Source organism: Schistocerca americana, chromosome 7 (genome assembly GCF_021461395.2).
Source record: "Schistocerca americana isolate TAMUIC-IGC-003095 chromosome 7, iqSchAmer2.1, whole genome shotgun sequence".
Lineage (NCBI taxonomy): Eukaryota > Metazoa > Arthropoda > Insecta > Orthoptera > Acrididae > Schistocerca > Schistocerca americana.
The window spans coordinates 424,228,203-424,243,985 of NC_060125.1; the positions used below are offsets into that span (position 1 = coordinate 424,228,203).

At 42.8% G+C, this 15,783-nt stretch overlaps 1 protein-coding gene across 1 annotated transcript in view; it reads left to right on the plus strand.

Annotated features, from left to right (window-relative positions):
- The window catches only part of LOC124622978 (bumetanide-sensitive sodium-(potassium)-chloride cotransporter-like), a 591,187-nt gene that overhangs the window by 367,844 nt on the left and 207,560 nt on the right, over positions 1–15,783 (plus strand). Inside the window, exon 2 of the mRNA XM_047148767.1 lies at positions 14,640–14,720. Within this exon, the coding sequence (XP_047004723.1) occupies positions 14,640–14,720 (81 nt within the window). The remainder of the gene's footprint in view (positions 1–14,639; positions 14,721–15,783) is intronic.

The window sequence follows — 15,783 nt, forward strand, 5'->3', positions numbered from 1 at the left end:
GTCGCAGGTTCGAATCCTGCCTCGGGCATGGATGTTTGTGATGTCCTTAGGTTAGTTAGGTATAAGTAGTTCTAAGTTCTAGGGGACTAATGACCTCAGCAGTTGAGTCCCATAGTGCTCAGAGCCATTTGAACCATTAACATATGTATGTTTGTAGAAAATATACAAGTTTCGTTGTAAGACTAAACTCAGAACGTGGAGCAAGTTGTGTCTCTAAACCCTTGACAATACTTTCTTCAAAGTCAATGGATATGTCGATATATCCTGTGTGCTGAAGCCAGTAATTTCTGTTCAATTTCATTCGATGTCATAGACTCAGACACTATCAGTTCCACTCTTTCCTGGAAGAGGTAGAATCTTTGTCAGGTGATTTCCTGTATCACACGGCACTAAGGTGGTCAAATTGCGGTGTAATTTTGTCGAGGTTCTTGTTTATGAATGAGGAAAACATCCTTCAGAAGTGCTGTCGGACAAAGAATGGCTATGGATACTAGTATTCTTGGCTGATGTTGTCTCCATTAGACGAACTAAACAAAAAAAAACTTTGAAGAGGAGGACAATATTGTTGTTGACCTTTACACATGTTAAAACTTCCAGGGAGGAACTGATTCTACTTGAACATAAAACAGGAAGTTTTCTCACACTCCACGAACTGCCGGTCGTTGAAAGGTGAACGTGGTTCAATTTTTCCGCTTTCACTTACTATGGAATTTGTTGGAGTTCTGAAGGGAAGTCCTCAGATTTAGATGCTTATTCCTGCGAGATCCAAATTTTCCAGAGCCCCTTTTTTATGAAGTGGATGTCTATCATTGATCTGCAAGCCGATGACACAATGAAGGACAAGTTTAAAGAAGGGAGCCTAGTTCAGTTTTACAAGTTTCTTCCAGAAGAAAAGATCCCAAGATCAAAGACATTGCACTTGATTTGTTATCTGTATTTGGAAATACGTACAGGAGTGAACAAACATTTTTCTTTCTGGAATTTATATTCCGTGATGTCTTAACAGATGTCCTGCCGTCCTGTCCTTTCTCCCTGTCAGTGTTTTCCATACATTCCTTCTCGCCGACTCTACAGAGAACCTCCTTATTCCCTACTCATCAGTCCATTTAACTTTCAACATTTTTCTGTAGCAATGCTCCGATTCTCTTTTGCTCCGGGTTCTTACCGTCCCTGTTTCACTATCATATAATGTGTGCTCCAAATGTACATCCTCAGAAATTTTTTCCTCAAATTAATGCTTATGTTTGATACTAGTAGACCTCTCTCTTGGCCAGAAATCCCCGTCTTGCTGGCGCTAGTGTGCTTTTTATTTCCTCCTCGCGCCGTCCGTCATGCGTTATTTTCCTGCCTAGTTAGCAGAATGCCTTAACCTCACCTACTTCGTGATCATATATCCTTATGCTAAGTTTTTCAATGTTCTCATTTCTTCTACTTTTCACTAGTTTCGTCTTTCTTCATTCTTCACTTTCACTAAGGACTCAGACATCACCAGCGAATCTTATCGTTAATATCCTTCTACCATTCATTTTTATTCCATTCTTGAACCTTCCTTTTGTTTCCGACATTGCTTCTTCGACGTGTAGATTGAACAGTACGGGCGGAAGACTACATCCAACACCTCGTCTTTGGTCTTTCAGTCTTATTCTTCCCTCTTGCTTCTTGTACACATTGTACATTACCCGTCTTTCACTATAGCTTACTCTTATTTTCCTAAGAATTTCGAATATCTTGCACGAATTTACACTGTCGAACGCTTTTTCCTGGTCGAAAAATCCTATGAAAGTTTCTTGATTTTTCTTTGGTCTTGCTTCCAATATCAACTGCAACGTCAGAACTTCCTCTCTGGTGCCTTTACGTTTACTACAGCCAAACTGATCATCATCTAACATGTCCTTAATTTTCGTTTCCATTCTTCTGTATATCATTCTTGTCACCAACTTTGATGCTTGAGCTGTTAAGCTGATTGTACAATAACTCTCGGACTTGTCAGCTCTTGAAATCTTAGGAATTGTGTGGGTCAGCTCTTGTAATCTTCGTAATTGTGTGAATGATGTTCTTCCGAAAGTCTGATGGCATATCGCCAGAGTCATATATTTTACACACCAACATGAATGGTCGTTTTGTTGCCACTTCCACCAATGATTTTAAAAATTCTAATGGAATGTTATCTAAGTGTTCTCCATAGCAATAAAGTCTACCTGAGGCTTCCACTGAATATTGTGTTCGTGTCAAGCAACAATAATCTACTTTATAATAGTCTTCTTCAATTTCTGGAAAAATTTGTATCCGCCCACACTTGATATGTGGCCCTCACGGTCTAGTAATTTGGAGAATCCCGTATTAGACTGTGGTAGCACTTGACCTAACGTTTGACTTGTTCTCTTGCGGGTAAGCGGGAGAGCAGAAGAGTGCAGTTTTGTACGGCGGCTACGCGAGGGACAGGGAGTTTGGCACGGAGAGGAGACGGCGGAGCAGGCGCGGATTCGCGTCCAATCACTGGCAGCGACCCACTCCACTGGTCGCTCATTGGGCTCTTCCTGGCTGCCGCCGCGACCTGCTCCACGCCGCCAACTGCTCCGCGGGCAAAGCGCGGCCGCCGGGCTGGACTGGACGGTCGCTCCGTGCCGGGGACGCACCGCCATTGCCGCCGCTTTATCCGGGCGTCTGAGCGAGGACGCCAGACAAATAAATTTTGAACAGCAGCTTGCCAGTGAACCCCCGATTCCTTTAAGTATCGACCTCCCGCGTATAAAACTAACGTCAGATCTCTACACAAAAGAGTTAATACATTAAATATTTTGTATTATGAAGGCTTTAACGAGTGGATGTCATAGTTGCTGATGAGTCTTCCGGGCTGTATGGCTGCGGTCGAAGAAGTTTTTAGGTTCCTGACGTGTCCAGCACAGCTCTGGACTAAAGTTTCTTCGGCCACGCCCATACAGCGCGGGAAACTCATTAGCAATCAAGCTCTTTATGACTGCATGTCTGGGCAGGTTCTCGATGGTAATTCTGCCTCGGATTAATTCCTAACGACTCAGATTTCGAAACAAGGCCGCGTGCTTGCTCCATCACTCTTTGCTCTGTATATGTCTGCCATGTTGGGTGAATCATCTGAAATCAACCGAGACGTCGAGATTAAGTTTCTTTTTGATCCATATTACTCCAAAACTTCTGGCAAGATTTAGTTTGCAAAGAAATACCCAGTCACCCGGGTAGCAGAACTACAGTACGGCGATGACGCAGCTTCTCCTACTCTAACACTGTTAGGATTACAACAGTCAGCTGCTTTAAAATGCATGTGATCGCTTTAGTCTTACGATTAATGCGAAGGTACGCGCACAACCCGCCCCAGCATTAACTCTCCCTTAGTTCGATATCTCCGTCTTGGACACAGCACTGGATAAAACTGATAAGTTTCCATATCTTGGAGACAACTTGCCTGAACAGTGTACCTGCGGAAAAGACGCTGATAAAAGAATTGGGGCTGGACATTCAACATTCAGGCCTTTAATGCACAGAGTCTTCATGAATAATGACCTAAAGCTGCATACCAAACTCATAGTGTATAGAAATGTTATAATTTCCACGCTCCTGTTCGGCTGTGAAACTTGGAAACTGTCACCGTGATATCAAAAAACTGAGCGGTTCCACCGACAAAAAATGAGACACATCTCGAAAATTAAGTGGGAGAACCATGTGACCAACACTGTAGTTCCCGAGAAAGCGCAGCTAACAGCACTGAGACAACCACGGTATCTCATCAGCTTTGGATCAGGCCTTGCTCACATCTACATCTACATGGATACTCTGCAAATAACATTTAAGTGCCTGGCAGAGGGTTCATCGAACCACCTTCACAATTCATTTTTCCAATCTCGTATAACGTGAACACCTATATCTTTCCGTACGAGCTCTGATTTCCCTTATTTTATCTTCATGATCGTTCCTCCCTATGTATGTCGGTGTCAGCAAAATATTTTCGCATTCGGAGGAGAAAGTTGGTGATTGGAATTTCGTGAGAAGATTCCGTCGCAACGAAAAACGCCTTCCTTTTAACGATGTCCAGCCCAAATCCTGTATCATTTCTGTGACACTCTCTCCCATGTTTCCCGATAATACAAAACATGCTGCCTTTCTTTGAACTTTTTCGATGTGCTCCGTCAGTCCTATCTGGTAAGGATACCACACCGCCCAGCAATATTCTAAAAGCGGACGGACAATCGTAGTGCAGGCAGTCTCCTTAGTGGGTCTGTTACATTTTCTAAGTGTCCTGCCGATGAAACGGAGTCTTTGGTTAGCCTTCCCCACAATATTTTCTGTGTGTTCCTTCCAATTTAAGTTGCTCGTAATTGTAATACCTAGCTGTTTAATTGAATTTACGGCTTTTAGATTCGACTGATTTATCGCGTAACCGCAGATTAACGAGTTCCTTTTAGCACTCATGTGAATGACCTCACACTTTCCGTTATTTAGGGTCAACTGCCACTTCTCGCACCATTCAGATATCTTTTCTAAATCGTTTTGCAGTTTGTTTTGATCTTCTGATGACTTTATTTATCGATAAACGACAGCGTCATCTGCAAACAACCGAAGACGGCTGCTCAGATTGTCTCCAAAATCGTTTATATAGATAAGGAATAGCAAAGAGCCTATAACACTATTTTTCGGAACGCCAGAAATAACTTCTGTTTTACTCGATGACGTTCCGTCAATTATTACGAACTGTGACCCCTCTGACAGGAAATCACAAATCCAGGCACATAACTGAGACGATATTCCATAAGCACGCAATTTCCCTACTAGCCGCTAGTGTAGTACAGTGTCAAAAGCCTTCCGGAAATCCAGAAATACGGAATCGATCTGAAATCCCTTGTCAATAGCACTCAACACTTCATGTGAATAAAGAGCTAGTTGTGTTTCACAGGAACAATGTTTTCTAAACCCATATTGACTGTGTGTCAATAGACCGTTTTCTTCGAGGTAATTCATAATGTTCGAACACAATATATGTTCTAAAATCCTGTTGCATATCGACGTTAACGATATGGGCCTGTAATTTAGTGGATTACTCCTATTACCTTTCTTGAATATTGGTGCGACCTTTGCAAGTTTCCAGTCTTTGGGTACGGATCTTTCGTCGAGCGAACGGTTGTATATGATTGTCATGTATGGAGCTAATGCATCAGCATACTCCGAAAGGAACCTAATTGGTATACAGTCTGGACCAGAAGACTTGCTTTTATTAAGTGATTTAAATTGCTTCACTACTCGGAGGATATTTACTTCTACGCCTGAGTGATACCAGATATCCTCACCAAATCCCTTGTGGTGAAATCTGCTCTGGCAGTAGACCTCATAGAATGTATCTCAGACACTTTAAGGACCAACTGTAACATATCATGAAGACGACTGGTATAAATATACGATCATGACCGTTAACCGTGGAGGAACTCAACGTCCACCGCTGTAAACTTGTTTGAAGGATAACGCCACAGACGTGAATAGGCCAAGCGACAAACAAGAAAGCTCTGTCACTACAACCCCTCCCTCCTGTAACCACTTGGTGTGAGTTGTATGGACGCACGTTTTATATCAGGATTGGTCTGTTCAGTCATCAGACACATATATGATATAAGTTAAGCTGAAATGCTCGTTCTATGAAGGAAGACTTAACGAATTTTCGCCGTGTTGCAGTCGACGACAATTTGAAGTTAAACATGTAAAAAGCGTGTTAGCCAGAAAAAGTTTCGAAAAGGTTAGAAAATATGTTTAAAGTTTGTTGGAGGTTCAATCAATACAAAACAAATGACGAATATAATCTGTGTAATTTGCAATCCATTTTAAGCAAATGCTAGTTTTACACTCATCTCAAAGTTTCTGAAGTCATATCTCCTGAACTATGTATCGTACAATGATATAACGTTCCAGTTACATTCAGTGGATGCTACAGATACTGTAGAGTAGACAGTAAAGCAGTAATAAATTAAAACGTCGTGCCTGCTGCTGAAGTTTTACTGCATCAATGGGGAAAATATAGTAAGAGATAAAATTTTGCATTTCATCACTTTGTGAGGGTTGTCAGCGACAAAAAGTTTCGTCAAGGTTTGAAATTATGTGTAAAGTTTGTTGGAAGTCGCTAACTGCTCTCACTCAAATACTGGATGAAGAAACACCTGGTATTTGCTAGCCATCAGTTACGCTGCTTCGAGACATACACACATTGTTTCTAATTGTAATACTTATCTTAATGAATAGATTACGGCAGAATTTTAAATTTTTAAATTCGGTCAATAATTACGTGAAATATTGAAAATCAAATTTTTGTCAACCCTGGATTCCGGAACATCACTTAGTAATATAGATGATCACCAGAAACAGTTGTCGATTGAGAGGGCGAAGAAGGAACTGACGTTAATATCGAATCGCAGCCTTAACTAGTTTAGCCATAGTCCCCAATTGCTAAAAATAACATGTTTACACGAATTATTGGACATAATACTTGTATTCTGTGTGTGCCCGTATCACAGAGGCCTGGTAATCGACTTTGTACAAACTTTAATAAATGAGATTTTAAGACAAAATTATTAAGGCTTTCGTGGCCACTTGTTCACGTACTGCCTGTTGACTTTTGTGGAGGGCTCTTCTGCTGAAGTTTTTTACTTTGTCGTTTCGCCACGACGTGTGGCTACCGAGTGAAGTGGCGCAGTGGTTGGTATATTGGTCTCGCATCCGGGAGGACGACGGTTTATATCCGCGGCCTATCACTCTCATTTCGATTTTCCGTGATACGTCGAAATGGTTACTTTGGAAAGGGCACGGCCAACTTCGTTCCACATTCTTTGAAACTATCAGAGCTCTAATGGCGTCGATGTCGACGGGACGTTAAACCCTAAACTTCTTTCCTCCCTTCCATTAGGACGAGAGGCTGTCATAGTCATATATTCACCTTACAGTCTGCTACGAGCAATGGAAGGCGAGAAAATCCAACAGGCAGTGCGCCAGTCTCTTAGGAATACGTGTACATTCTAGAAACAAAGAAATAATGAATGGGGCATGATAACTACGCACGTAGAATAGGATTTATTTATTTCAATTTAATTTAATTATTTTTATTATATAGGCTCCGTTAGAATGTTGAAGCAGATAAGAACGGTGAGACAAAATGAAGAATCTTCCTAAATCCTCTGTTCTAGGCTGCTTTTCTGTAGGTAGAATTTGATCTACACCTACCTCTACATCTACATGGTTACTCTGCAATTCACACTTAAGTGCCTGGCAGAGGGTTCATCGAACCATTTTCATACTACTTCTCTACCATTCCACTCTCGAATGGCGCGTGGGAAAAAGGAACACCTAAATCTTTGGGTTCGAGCTCTGATTTCTCTTATTTTATTATGATCATCATGTCTCACTGCGTAGGTGGGTGTCAACAAAATATTTTCACATTCGGAAGAGAAAGTTGTTGATTGAAATTTCGTAAATAGATCTCGCCGCAAAGAAAACCGCCTTTGGTTCCCATAGCCAAACCACCTTTGTTTGTGTAGATGCCGCCAGGGCTCAGGCATTGGAAAAACAGAATGTTTAAAACAATGTACGATCTATCAGGAGTGGCTAACGTAAATAAACTAGCAATAGAGAAATATGGCTGTGCTGTTAAGGATTCACCTCACTGGTCACAGAAAAATACAGAGAGCAGAACACTATTCTTCGGCACCAAATGTTAGGTAACACTTCCAACTGGTTAACCGCCTAAAATAAGAGTCAGAGAGAGGGCCAGCGTCTTGTAAGGCATCTTTTTACTGGTCAGCGCCCGGAATCCGTAGCACAGACAATTGAAATGACCTAAAGAACCAAAACACACAAACCTGAGTGTTCCACATCGGAAGTACATGGAACAAAATCACTTTGACTTCATCCCCTGGTGTCTTCGCCAGCCTTCACTGCTAGCCAGGAGCCGAGTAGTTGAGTGCCTTTTCGAGCAGATGAGCTGAGGACTTGGAAGAACTGCAGTCTGAGTCACACTTAGCTGCAGATGCAGGCTGTAGCCACTTCAGCCTCCACCTGTAAATCAACATACGTAGTGAGATCTAGCCATGACAGCGAGATGAACCGTTGCGACTAGGTTTCGGTAATTTTGAAGCTCCAGTCTTGATGTACTTGAAGATTTTTACGGTCAATATGCTTTCACCTCCGGCCACACATACAAACGCACACCCTTCTACTGTATATCGTTGTGTTAATATCAACATTTCAGCAATCACAGAGCGACTTCGCGAACGTAATCGTTTTATACTGGGACGTAATTATTAGAATCAGACCCTCGACACTTCATTCAGATGTGCCACGGTAATATTTCGATATTGTCAATTTTTCCAGAATGACATTTTCACTCTCCAGCGGAGTGTAAGCTGATTCTTGTGAATTTTAGTCAGATTTGTTAATGAGCACTGTAATGTGGTATCTGATTCAGTTGTGATTCTTGCTTATTTTCGTAGCTAACGAATTGCCTATTTATTATTTTGGATGAGCTACGATTTGTTTATGTCAAAATTAAAGCAGAAACGGAAATTTTGCAAGATTTCGTTTGTTTTGCCACTAAATAGTATAAACAGGTGATTAGTAAAGTAGAAACAATGTTAAGATTACAGAACGTAATCAACAGCAACATGCATAACGGTAGACAAAAATGTTCGTTTTTTCCCCAACTTCACCATTGGCACATACACCCTGGCAACTAGTTAATGTGCTCAGTATGGGATGTGACCACCTCTGGCACCAATACAGGCTTGACAACGACGGGACATGCTGTAAATTACGTCATCATCTCGTGTTGAGGCAATAACTCCCATTCCTCCTGCAGAACTGCTCACAAGTCTTGGAAAGAGGTTGACAGATGCAACCCATCACCCCAGTGCATCGTAGACATGCTCCGTGGGATTCAAATCGGGAGAGCGAGCAGGCCACGCCATGCGTGCAATCAGTAGAAAAAAAAAGTTAAATGTTGCTGATTCACCTGTGCAATTTCATGAAGAGGTGTCGCTGCCCACATCATTAGGGATCTTCCTCGATATCGGTCTCTTTTCGCAATGTTTGGGTACCGAAATTGTGTTCCACATGCCCTCCAGATGCGAGTAGGTCGAGAATCTCTTTCCAGACCCCATCGGGACGCATCTGTGAAAAGAACATTGGTCCTCTGTTCGACCGTCCAAGGTAGCATATTGATGGCTCCACTCTAGACGATCCCTTCTGTGAAGACACGCCAGGGGTAAACAGAGAGCACGCCTCCAGCAATGAAAGCCACCCTGCTGAAACCTTCTGTACACCGTGTGCTCGATACAAGATGTCCAAATGCTGCAAGGTCAGATGCCAGTTGCAGTGCAATACTAAGGCGATACCGTCGCGCCCTTACAGCTAAATAACGGTCCATACTTTCTGATGTCACACGTGGTCAGCCCTGTCCTGGTCTCCGGGATACAGTTTCGGTCTCTGTGAACTAACGCTTCATCCGAGAAACAACAGAACGATTCACATTAAGCCATCGGGCCACATCAGCTTGCGACTCTCCTGCTTCCATTCTTCCTACGGACCTCCACGGCAAAGAGTCTGTAGGCGTCTTCTCTGCGCCATATTGCACCGTCTGTATCTGTGTACGCTGCGACTGTTGATGCGGGATTACCCTGCAGACACTACCCCGCTTGATAGGTGCCTCAAAGTCATTGTTAGCGTGCTTGTCAGTAGATCTGAATGCCATCTTCCGTGCAGAACACGATCGTAACATTTGTTGACGTTTTGTATGATTATATCGTGATTTAGACACAGGACGGGGAAATTGCTGTTTGTTGCTTTAATTTTGGGCACCAGTGTATATGTTATACACATGTACGCTAGTAACGTGTCACTGCAAAGTAACAGAGACTGATGAAACTTGGACCGTACATAGAAAGAAGTACTACAGTATCGTACAGAAGATAACTAAAATAAATACGTAATGAGACGAACATAAATGATACTTTTGTTCAAAGACAATAATTACAATGAATTCACCGCGATTCATGATGGTCTCCAGAACATTATAAAACGCGGTACATGGTTTTTATAGGGTGTGTGATCACAACGGACGTAATGCATGCTCTGCAACGTACGCCCATGCTCCATGCTGGCCACAAGTTTGTTGGGGCGTGCTTATCGTAAAGTTTTTCATTCCTCTACCAGCGAGACTGTCAACTATTGGATAGTCGTTGGTGCATGTGAACGTGCTACAATACGTCTCGTCAACGCACACCACACGTGATCGATGGCACTAAAGTCAAGGGAACTAGCTGGCCAGTCCATCCGCCAAATATCCTCTCGTTCCGCCGTGCGGAGTGGCCATGCGGTTTGAGGCAGCATTTCACTGATTGCACGGCCCCTCCCGCCGGAGGTTCGAATCCTCCCTCGGGCATGGGTGTGTGTGATGTTCTTAGCATAAGTTAGTTCAAGTAGTGTGTAAGTCTAGGGACCGATAACTTCAGCAGTTTGATCCCTTAGGAACACACATTTGAACAGTTGACGCGCGGGGTAGCCGCGCGGTCTCAGGCGTCTTGTCACGGTCCGCGCGGCTGCCCCCGTCGGAGGTTCGAGTCCTCCTTCGGGCGTGAGTGTGTGTGTGTGTGTGTGTGTGTGTGTGTGTGTGTGTGTCGTCCATAGCGTAAGTTAGTTTAAGTTAGATTAAATAGTGTGTAAGCTTAGGGACGGATGACCTCAGCAATTTGGTCCCATAGAACCTTACCACAAATTTCCAATTTTTTTCCCTCGTTTCAAGAGCTCCTCCACCTGAGCAGTCGGTGCAGTCAGGCGTTGTCATCCCTAAAAATGAAGTTAGGGCCAAATGAATCCCTGAAGACAAGCACATGGGTGTCGAGTACACTGTGGCAGTAGCGTTGAGTGGTGAGCGCACCGTGTTCAAGGATCTGGAGGCCAGTATGCCCACGCAATGTAATGCCTCCGCACACCGCAACACATGGACAACCAAAACGATCATGTTCGACAGTGTTCCTGGGAGTGTTACGCGTTCCTTCTTCTTACCATGTGATGGCCTATCCTTTAATTTTTATGGATGCCATGTGCGCCTGGGCCGGCCGCTGTGGACGAGCGGTTCTAGGCGCTTCAGTCCGGAACCGCGCTGCTGATACGGTCGCAGGTTCGAATCCTGCCTCGGGCATGGATGTGTGTGATGTCCTTAGGTTAGTTAGGTTTAAGTAGTTCTAAGGTCTAGGGGACTGATGACCTCAGATGTTCAGACCCATAGTGCTCAGAGCCATTTGAACCATTTGAATGTGCGCCCGCATCGCGATGAACAGGTGGGGGATCTCTCGGAACGAGAGGATATTCGCCGCATGGGCTGACATGCCCGATCACCCGACTTAAATCTCATCGCGTACGTCTTTCTTTCTCTACAGTATACTCATACAAAAAAGCTTCAGACATCACTTATACTATGGGAACGCATGCTTCCTCGGCGAATTTCATTGATTAAATCTTCTCGGGTTGCCAGTCGAGTCTTGGTGTCGTGTTGTGGCAAGGTTTCAACGAGTTTTCTGCACATCTTCGCCTGAAAATGACGAGTAGGAAACTCGTCTAAACGTTCCGAGGACATGAGCTGCCTGAAAACCCGAGAAGATCTCATCAATCAGTTACTCTATTTATTAACGAGTTGCCTTGCTATGGGTTCAAACGGACAGTATCACAGTCAGATGGCCTCTCACATTTATTTTACTTAATTCATATAGTGTTGACCATACGATGTCATCTGTTTCCAGTTGTGGTATAAGTTGGTTGGGGTGTCAGTGCCCCAACTGACAGTTAGACAACGGTAGCGCCTGTAGTTTTTTAAAAGAAAATGGTCAATAGTGGCCTGTTGCTGTTTTAACTTCCATAAATATTACCCCTATATTTTCACAAGGCGACGGTTTCATTGTGCCACTTTTTGAAGTAGCCTTTGTTAACCAGTTTTTCATGATAACAACATCTTCGCCATTTCTAGTGATTACCATTTAAGTTACCCTGAATCCTTGTACGTACTAAGTAAGCAGTGTTTCTCCGACTTTCTTCGAGATCATTTTCCACTCAGCCTTATTACAATTTACACTAGCCCTACATATTTCCACACTTCAATAACTTGGTCTTCCATTTCCTTTCCTTTCACCTAACTTCTTTGTGCCCTTCAGTTTCACACTGTTACTCCTACTTCCAGATATTTACTAATATATCTATGCATATTATTAAAATGGATGCATGTTTCACATCTGCCCCTAAAGCGCTGGATTAATTTCAACCAAACTTGGTTTACATATCACTTACTGTCTGGAAAGAACGACCTATCTATTAGGGGTGGGGGAAAGAAGCGTAGCTTACGACGTGCATAGTAACCAGACCACATTCATTCTGTATTTGAAAAGAGAGCACTTGGTGACTTACAACCGTCTTTGCGCATAGTTTCAAACGTTTACGAGACTTTTCCTCGTTGACATCCCACACAAAATGATGAAAGAAAGGAACTTATACTTTACTACATTTTCGCTGTTCATGCAGTAAAACTGTCACATTAGGCATGATGTAAGTTTTGACTTTTTTACTACTAACTATATTCAAAACATATTTTGCAGACTATATTCGCCCGTAACGCTGAACGTACCTGCTAAAATATGTGCTTCTAGGACACACAGATCAGAAAACGTGAAGTCCTAAAATTTAGCACATGAAAACGGAACTGCAAAGCGAAATTCGAAGAGATAGAAGTGAAATACATGTTCAAATATATTAGTGATATATGTTAAATATATGTAAAATATATGTAAATAGTGCATACGCAGGCGAAGCTGTGGGTAAAAAGCTGCTCCCAAACCCACGGATCGATTGCAACCAAACTTGGTGCACAAATTATTTACTCTCAGAAAAGAAATACTGTGAAGGTAATAACCAGAAACCTTCTGCTGGAGGGGGGGTGACAATGTATAGAGAGGAAGAGGGGAGGAGGAGATGGACAAATAGTGAGGGAGAAGAAGGATATGGAGACAGATGATGGGGCTGGGGAAGGATATGGACAGAGAGAGGAAGGTGGGGGAAACGACAGGAAAAGAAGAGGAAGAGATGGTGAAAGCGAGAGGAGAGAAGGTTATTGACAGAGAAAAGAAAGAGGAGGAGACAGACCGAGAGAGAGGGGAGAAAGAGATGGCTAGAGAGGAGGTTGAGGAGGAGTCGGTCAGAGGGTGAAGGACGAGATGGAAAGAGGGAAGGAGCAGACGAACAGAGGGTGAAGGGGCAGTTGGACAGAGTAAGGAAAGGGAAGTATATGTACAGGGGTAAGAAAGAGATGGACAGACGGAAGGGGGAAGAGGATGGACGAGGGGGAGGTGAAGGACAGGGAGACAGAGAGACAGATGAGACAGGGATGTACAGAGAGAGAGGTAGGAGGAGATGAACAAAGGGGGAGGATAAGGTGGACTTAGGAGTGAGAAGAAGAAGGAGGAGGAGGAGATAGTCGAGAGGGGGAATGAGATGAAAAGAGGGCGGAAGGAGCTATGAAAAGGGTGGGCGAGGGAGGTAGAAGCTGATAGGGAAGTACATGGGCGGGGTGGGGTGGGGGGGGGGGGGGGAGATGGACAGACAGGGAGACAGAAGGAGATGGGCAAAGAGTGAGGGTGGAGGAGGTGAGAGAGTGGGAGGAGGAGATGGACAGAAAGGGGGGGGGGGAAGCAGAGATGGATAATAGAATCTTGAAATAAATGAATACCTCATCGACTATGGGTACTCAGCTAGCATATATATAAAATCGATGTGGGTGACCAAAAGCTTATCGTTAATTCTGAACTTGAATAAAAACAGATATGTTCTTTTCAGATGCAATATATCTCTATATATTAACACACCAGATGGACATACAGGCACTTACAGAATGGATAAATCTCGTATTAGTGGGTCGGTATTTCCTTGCAATTATCAAGTAGCTTTCCAACGGAGAAGAGTACTCTCCTCTGTCTTATAAATCCATTATACTGAGTACCTCTCGTAACGAGAACATTCTCCAGATTCCATGTTGTCGAAGAACAGTTCCCCTGAAGTATTGAGCAAAGAGCGAATATTTTCTGCACACCAGTAGTTCTATCAAATGCTGCCGTACTGCGAAAAGAACAACACTTTTTCTTTGTTCTGAAAGAAATTATGTGTATCATACAGGAATGTTAGTCAAGAAATGGATCCTTATCACCACATAATCACCGAACTGACTTAAGCTAACCTTATGACACTATCCTGATTATGCACATCAACAACGTGTTTCAAAGGCAGTGCAGTCTAAGAATTTCTAAATTTTCGAAGACCTTAATGGAATGATTACGGGATAAAATAGATTTGAAAATATTCCATATAAAATTTCCTAATTTTTTCCTTTTAAAATAGACAATTCTCTAAATAATGTGTACTGTTCCTTGCTTCCTCTTTGAATATTGATATTATATTAATTTCTTTCCATGACTGCAATGTTTGATTGCTTACATACGTAAAGGTACCGAAATAATCAAGAGTAACATGGTCGTATTACAATTATGACTTTAATTCTAATACAAATGTATGGAATTACATCTTTTTTTCTTTCTTTCCAGAACGAAATCAAAGAAGAAGAAGAAACTCTTCAAAAGAAGAAGGGGAAAGTCATAAAATTCGGATGGGTAGAAGGCGTATTTGTAAGTATTTTCTTACGATATTTCATAATCAGCTTTTATTGTGGGGGTATGTTAGACTATATTTTACTGTTGTTTCCAGATGTGACATTTTTACATCTGTAAATTTTAGCATGTCCTACTAAAATTTTGTGCTAATTTCTTTGTGGTAATTCGCCAGTACAACACAAGACATAAGAATAATAATTTGACTTTCTGACAAATAAAATGTGTATAGGACTCGACATTGCACTCTTGGAACTTTGATTCGCGCTTGGATAGCTTGTGAAGGCAATGGTCAAGGTAAGAATCCCGGTCCGGCACCCGATTTTAATGCCAGGAAATCCCAGAAGAGCGCACGCCTCGCTGTAGCGTGAATCATCGTTCGAGAATAAACGATTATTTTTCTGGGAAAAACTGTCAAATTCTCTGGTTGACGTACATCATTATTCTTTATCAATGGAAAGTCGTGGTTTCTTATCTCACTGCGCGATTAGGAGTATTAAGCGAAGTGGTGTAACAAATAACACGGCTGTCATATTTACATTAGTCCTCTAAATTAAGGCAGGTTTGTTTGAGGCCAGCGTTTCACAGACTAAATCTACTTCAGTTTCGACAAGCAAGGCGTGCGAAATCGGCTGTGGTCACGGTATTACGCTAGCGTAATTTAGAGGAAAATAAAGCTGATCTCATCTGAACCGCCCAATTTCTAATGTTAATCATAGCTTTAGCTCCACCGACGGATCGTCGAAGTTTCGTCTGCTTTCTTAAACACAAACAAGCGGCAATTGGCTGTCATTACGACCACATGCCAGATTAAGAAATGACTGAGATCTGTTGCGCATTTAACATCACAGTACAATGAAGGGGAAGAGTTAGCGCTCCGGATAACAGTAGTCGTCTGATGTTACACTCCTGGAAATGGATAAAAGAACACATTGACACCGGTGTGTCAGACTCACCATACTTGCTCCGGACACTGCGAGAGAGCTGTACAAGCAATGATCACACGCACGGCACAGCGGACACACCAGGAACCGCGGTGTTGGCCGTCGAATGGCGCTAGCTGCGCAGCATTTGTGCACCG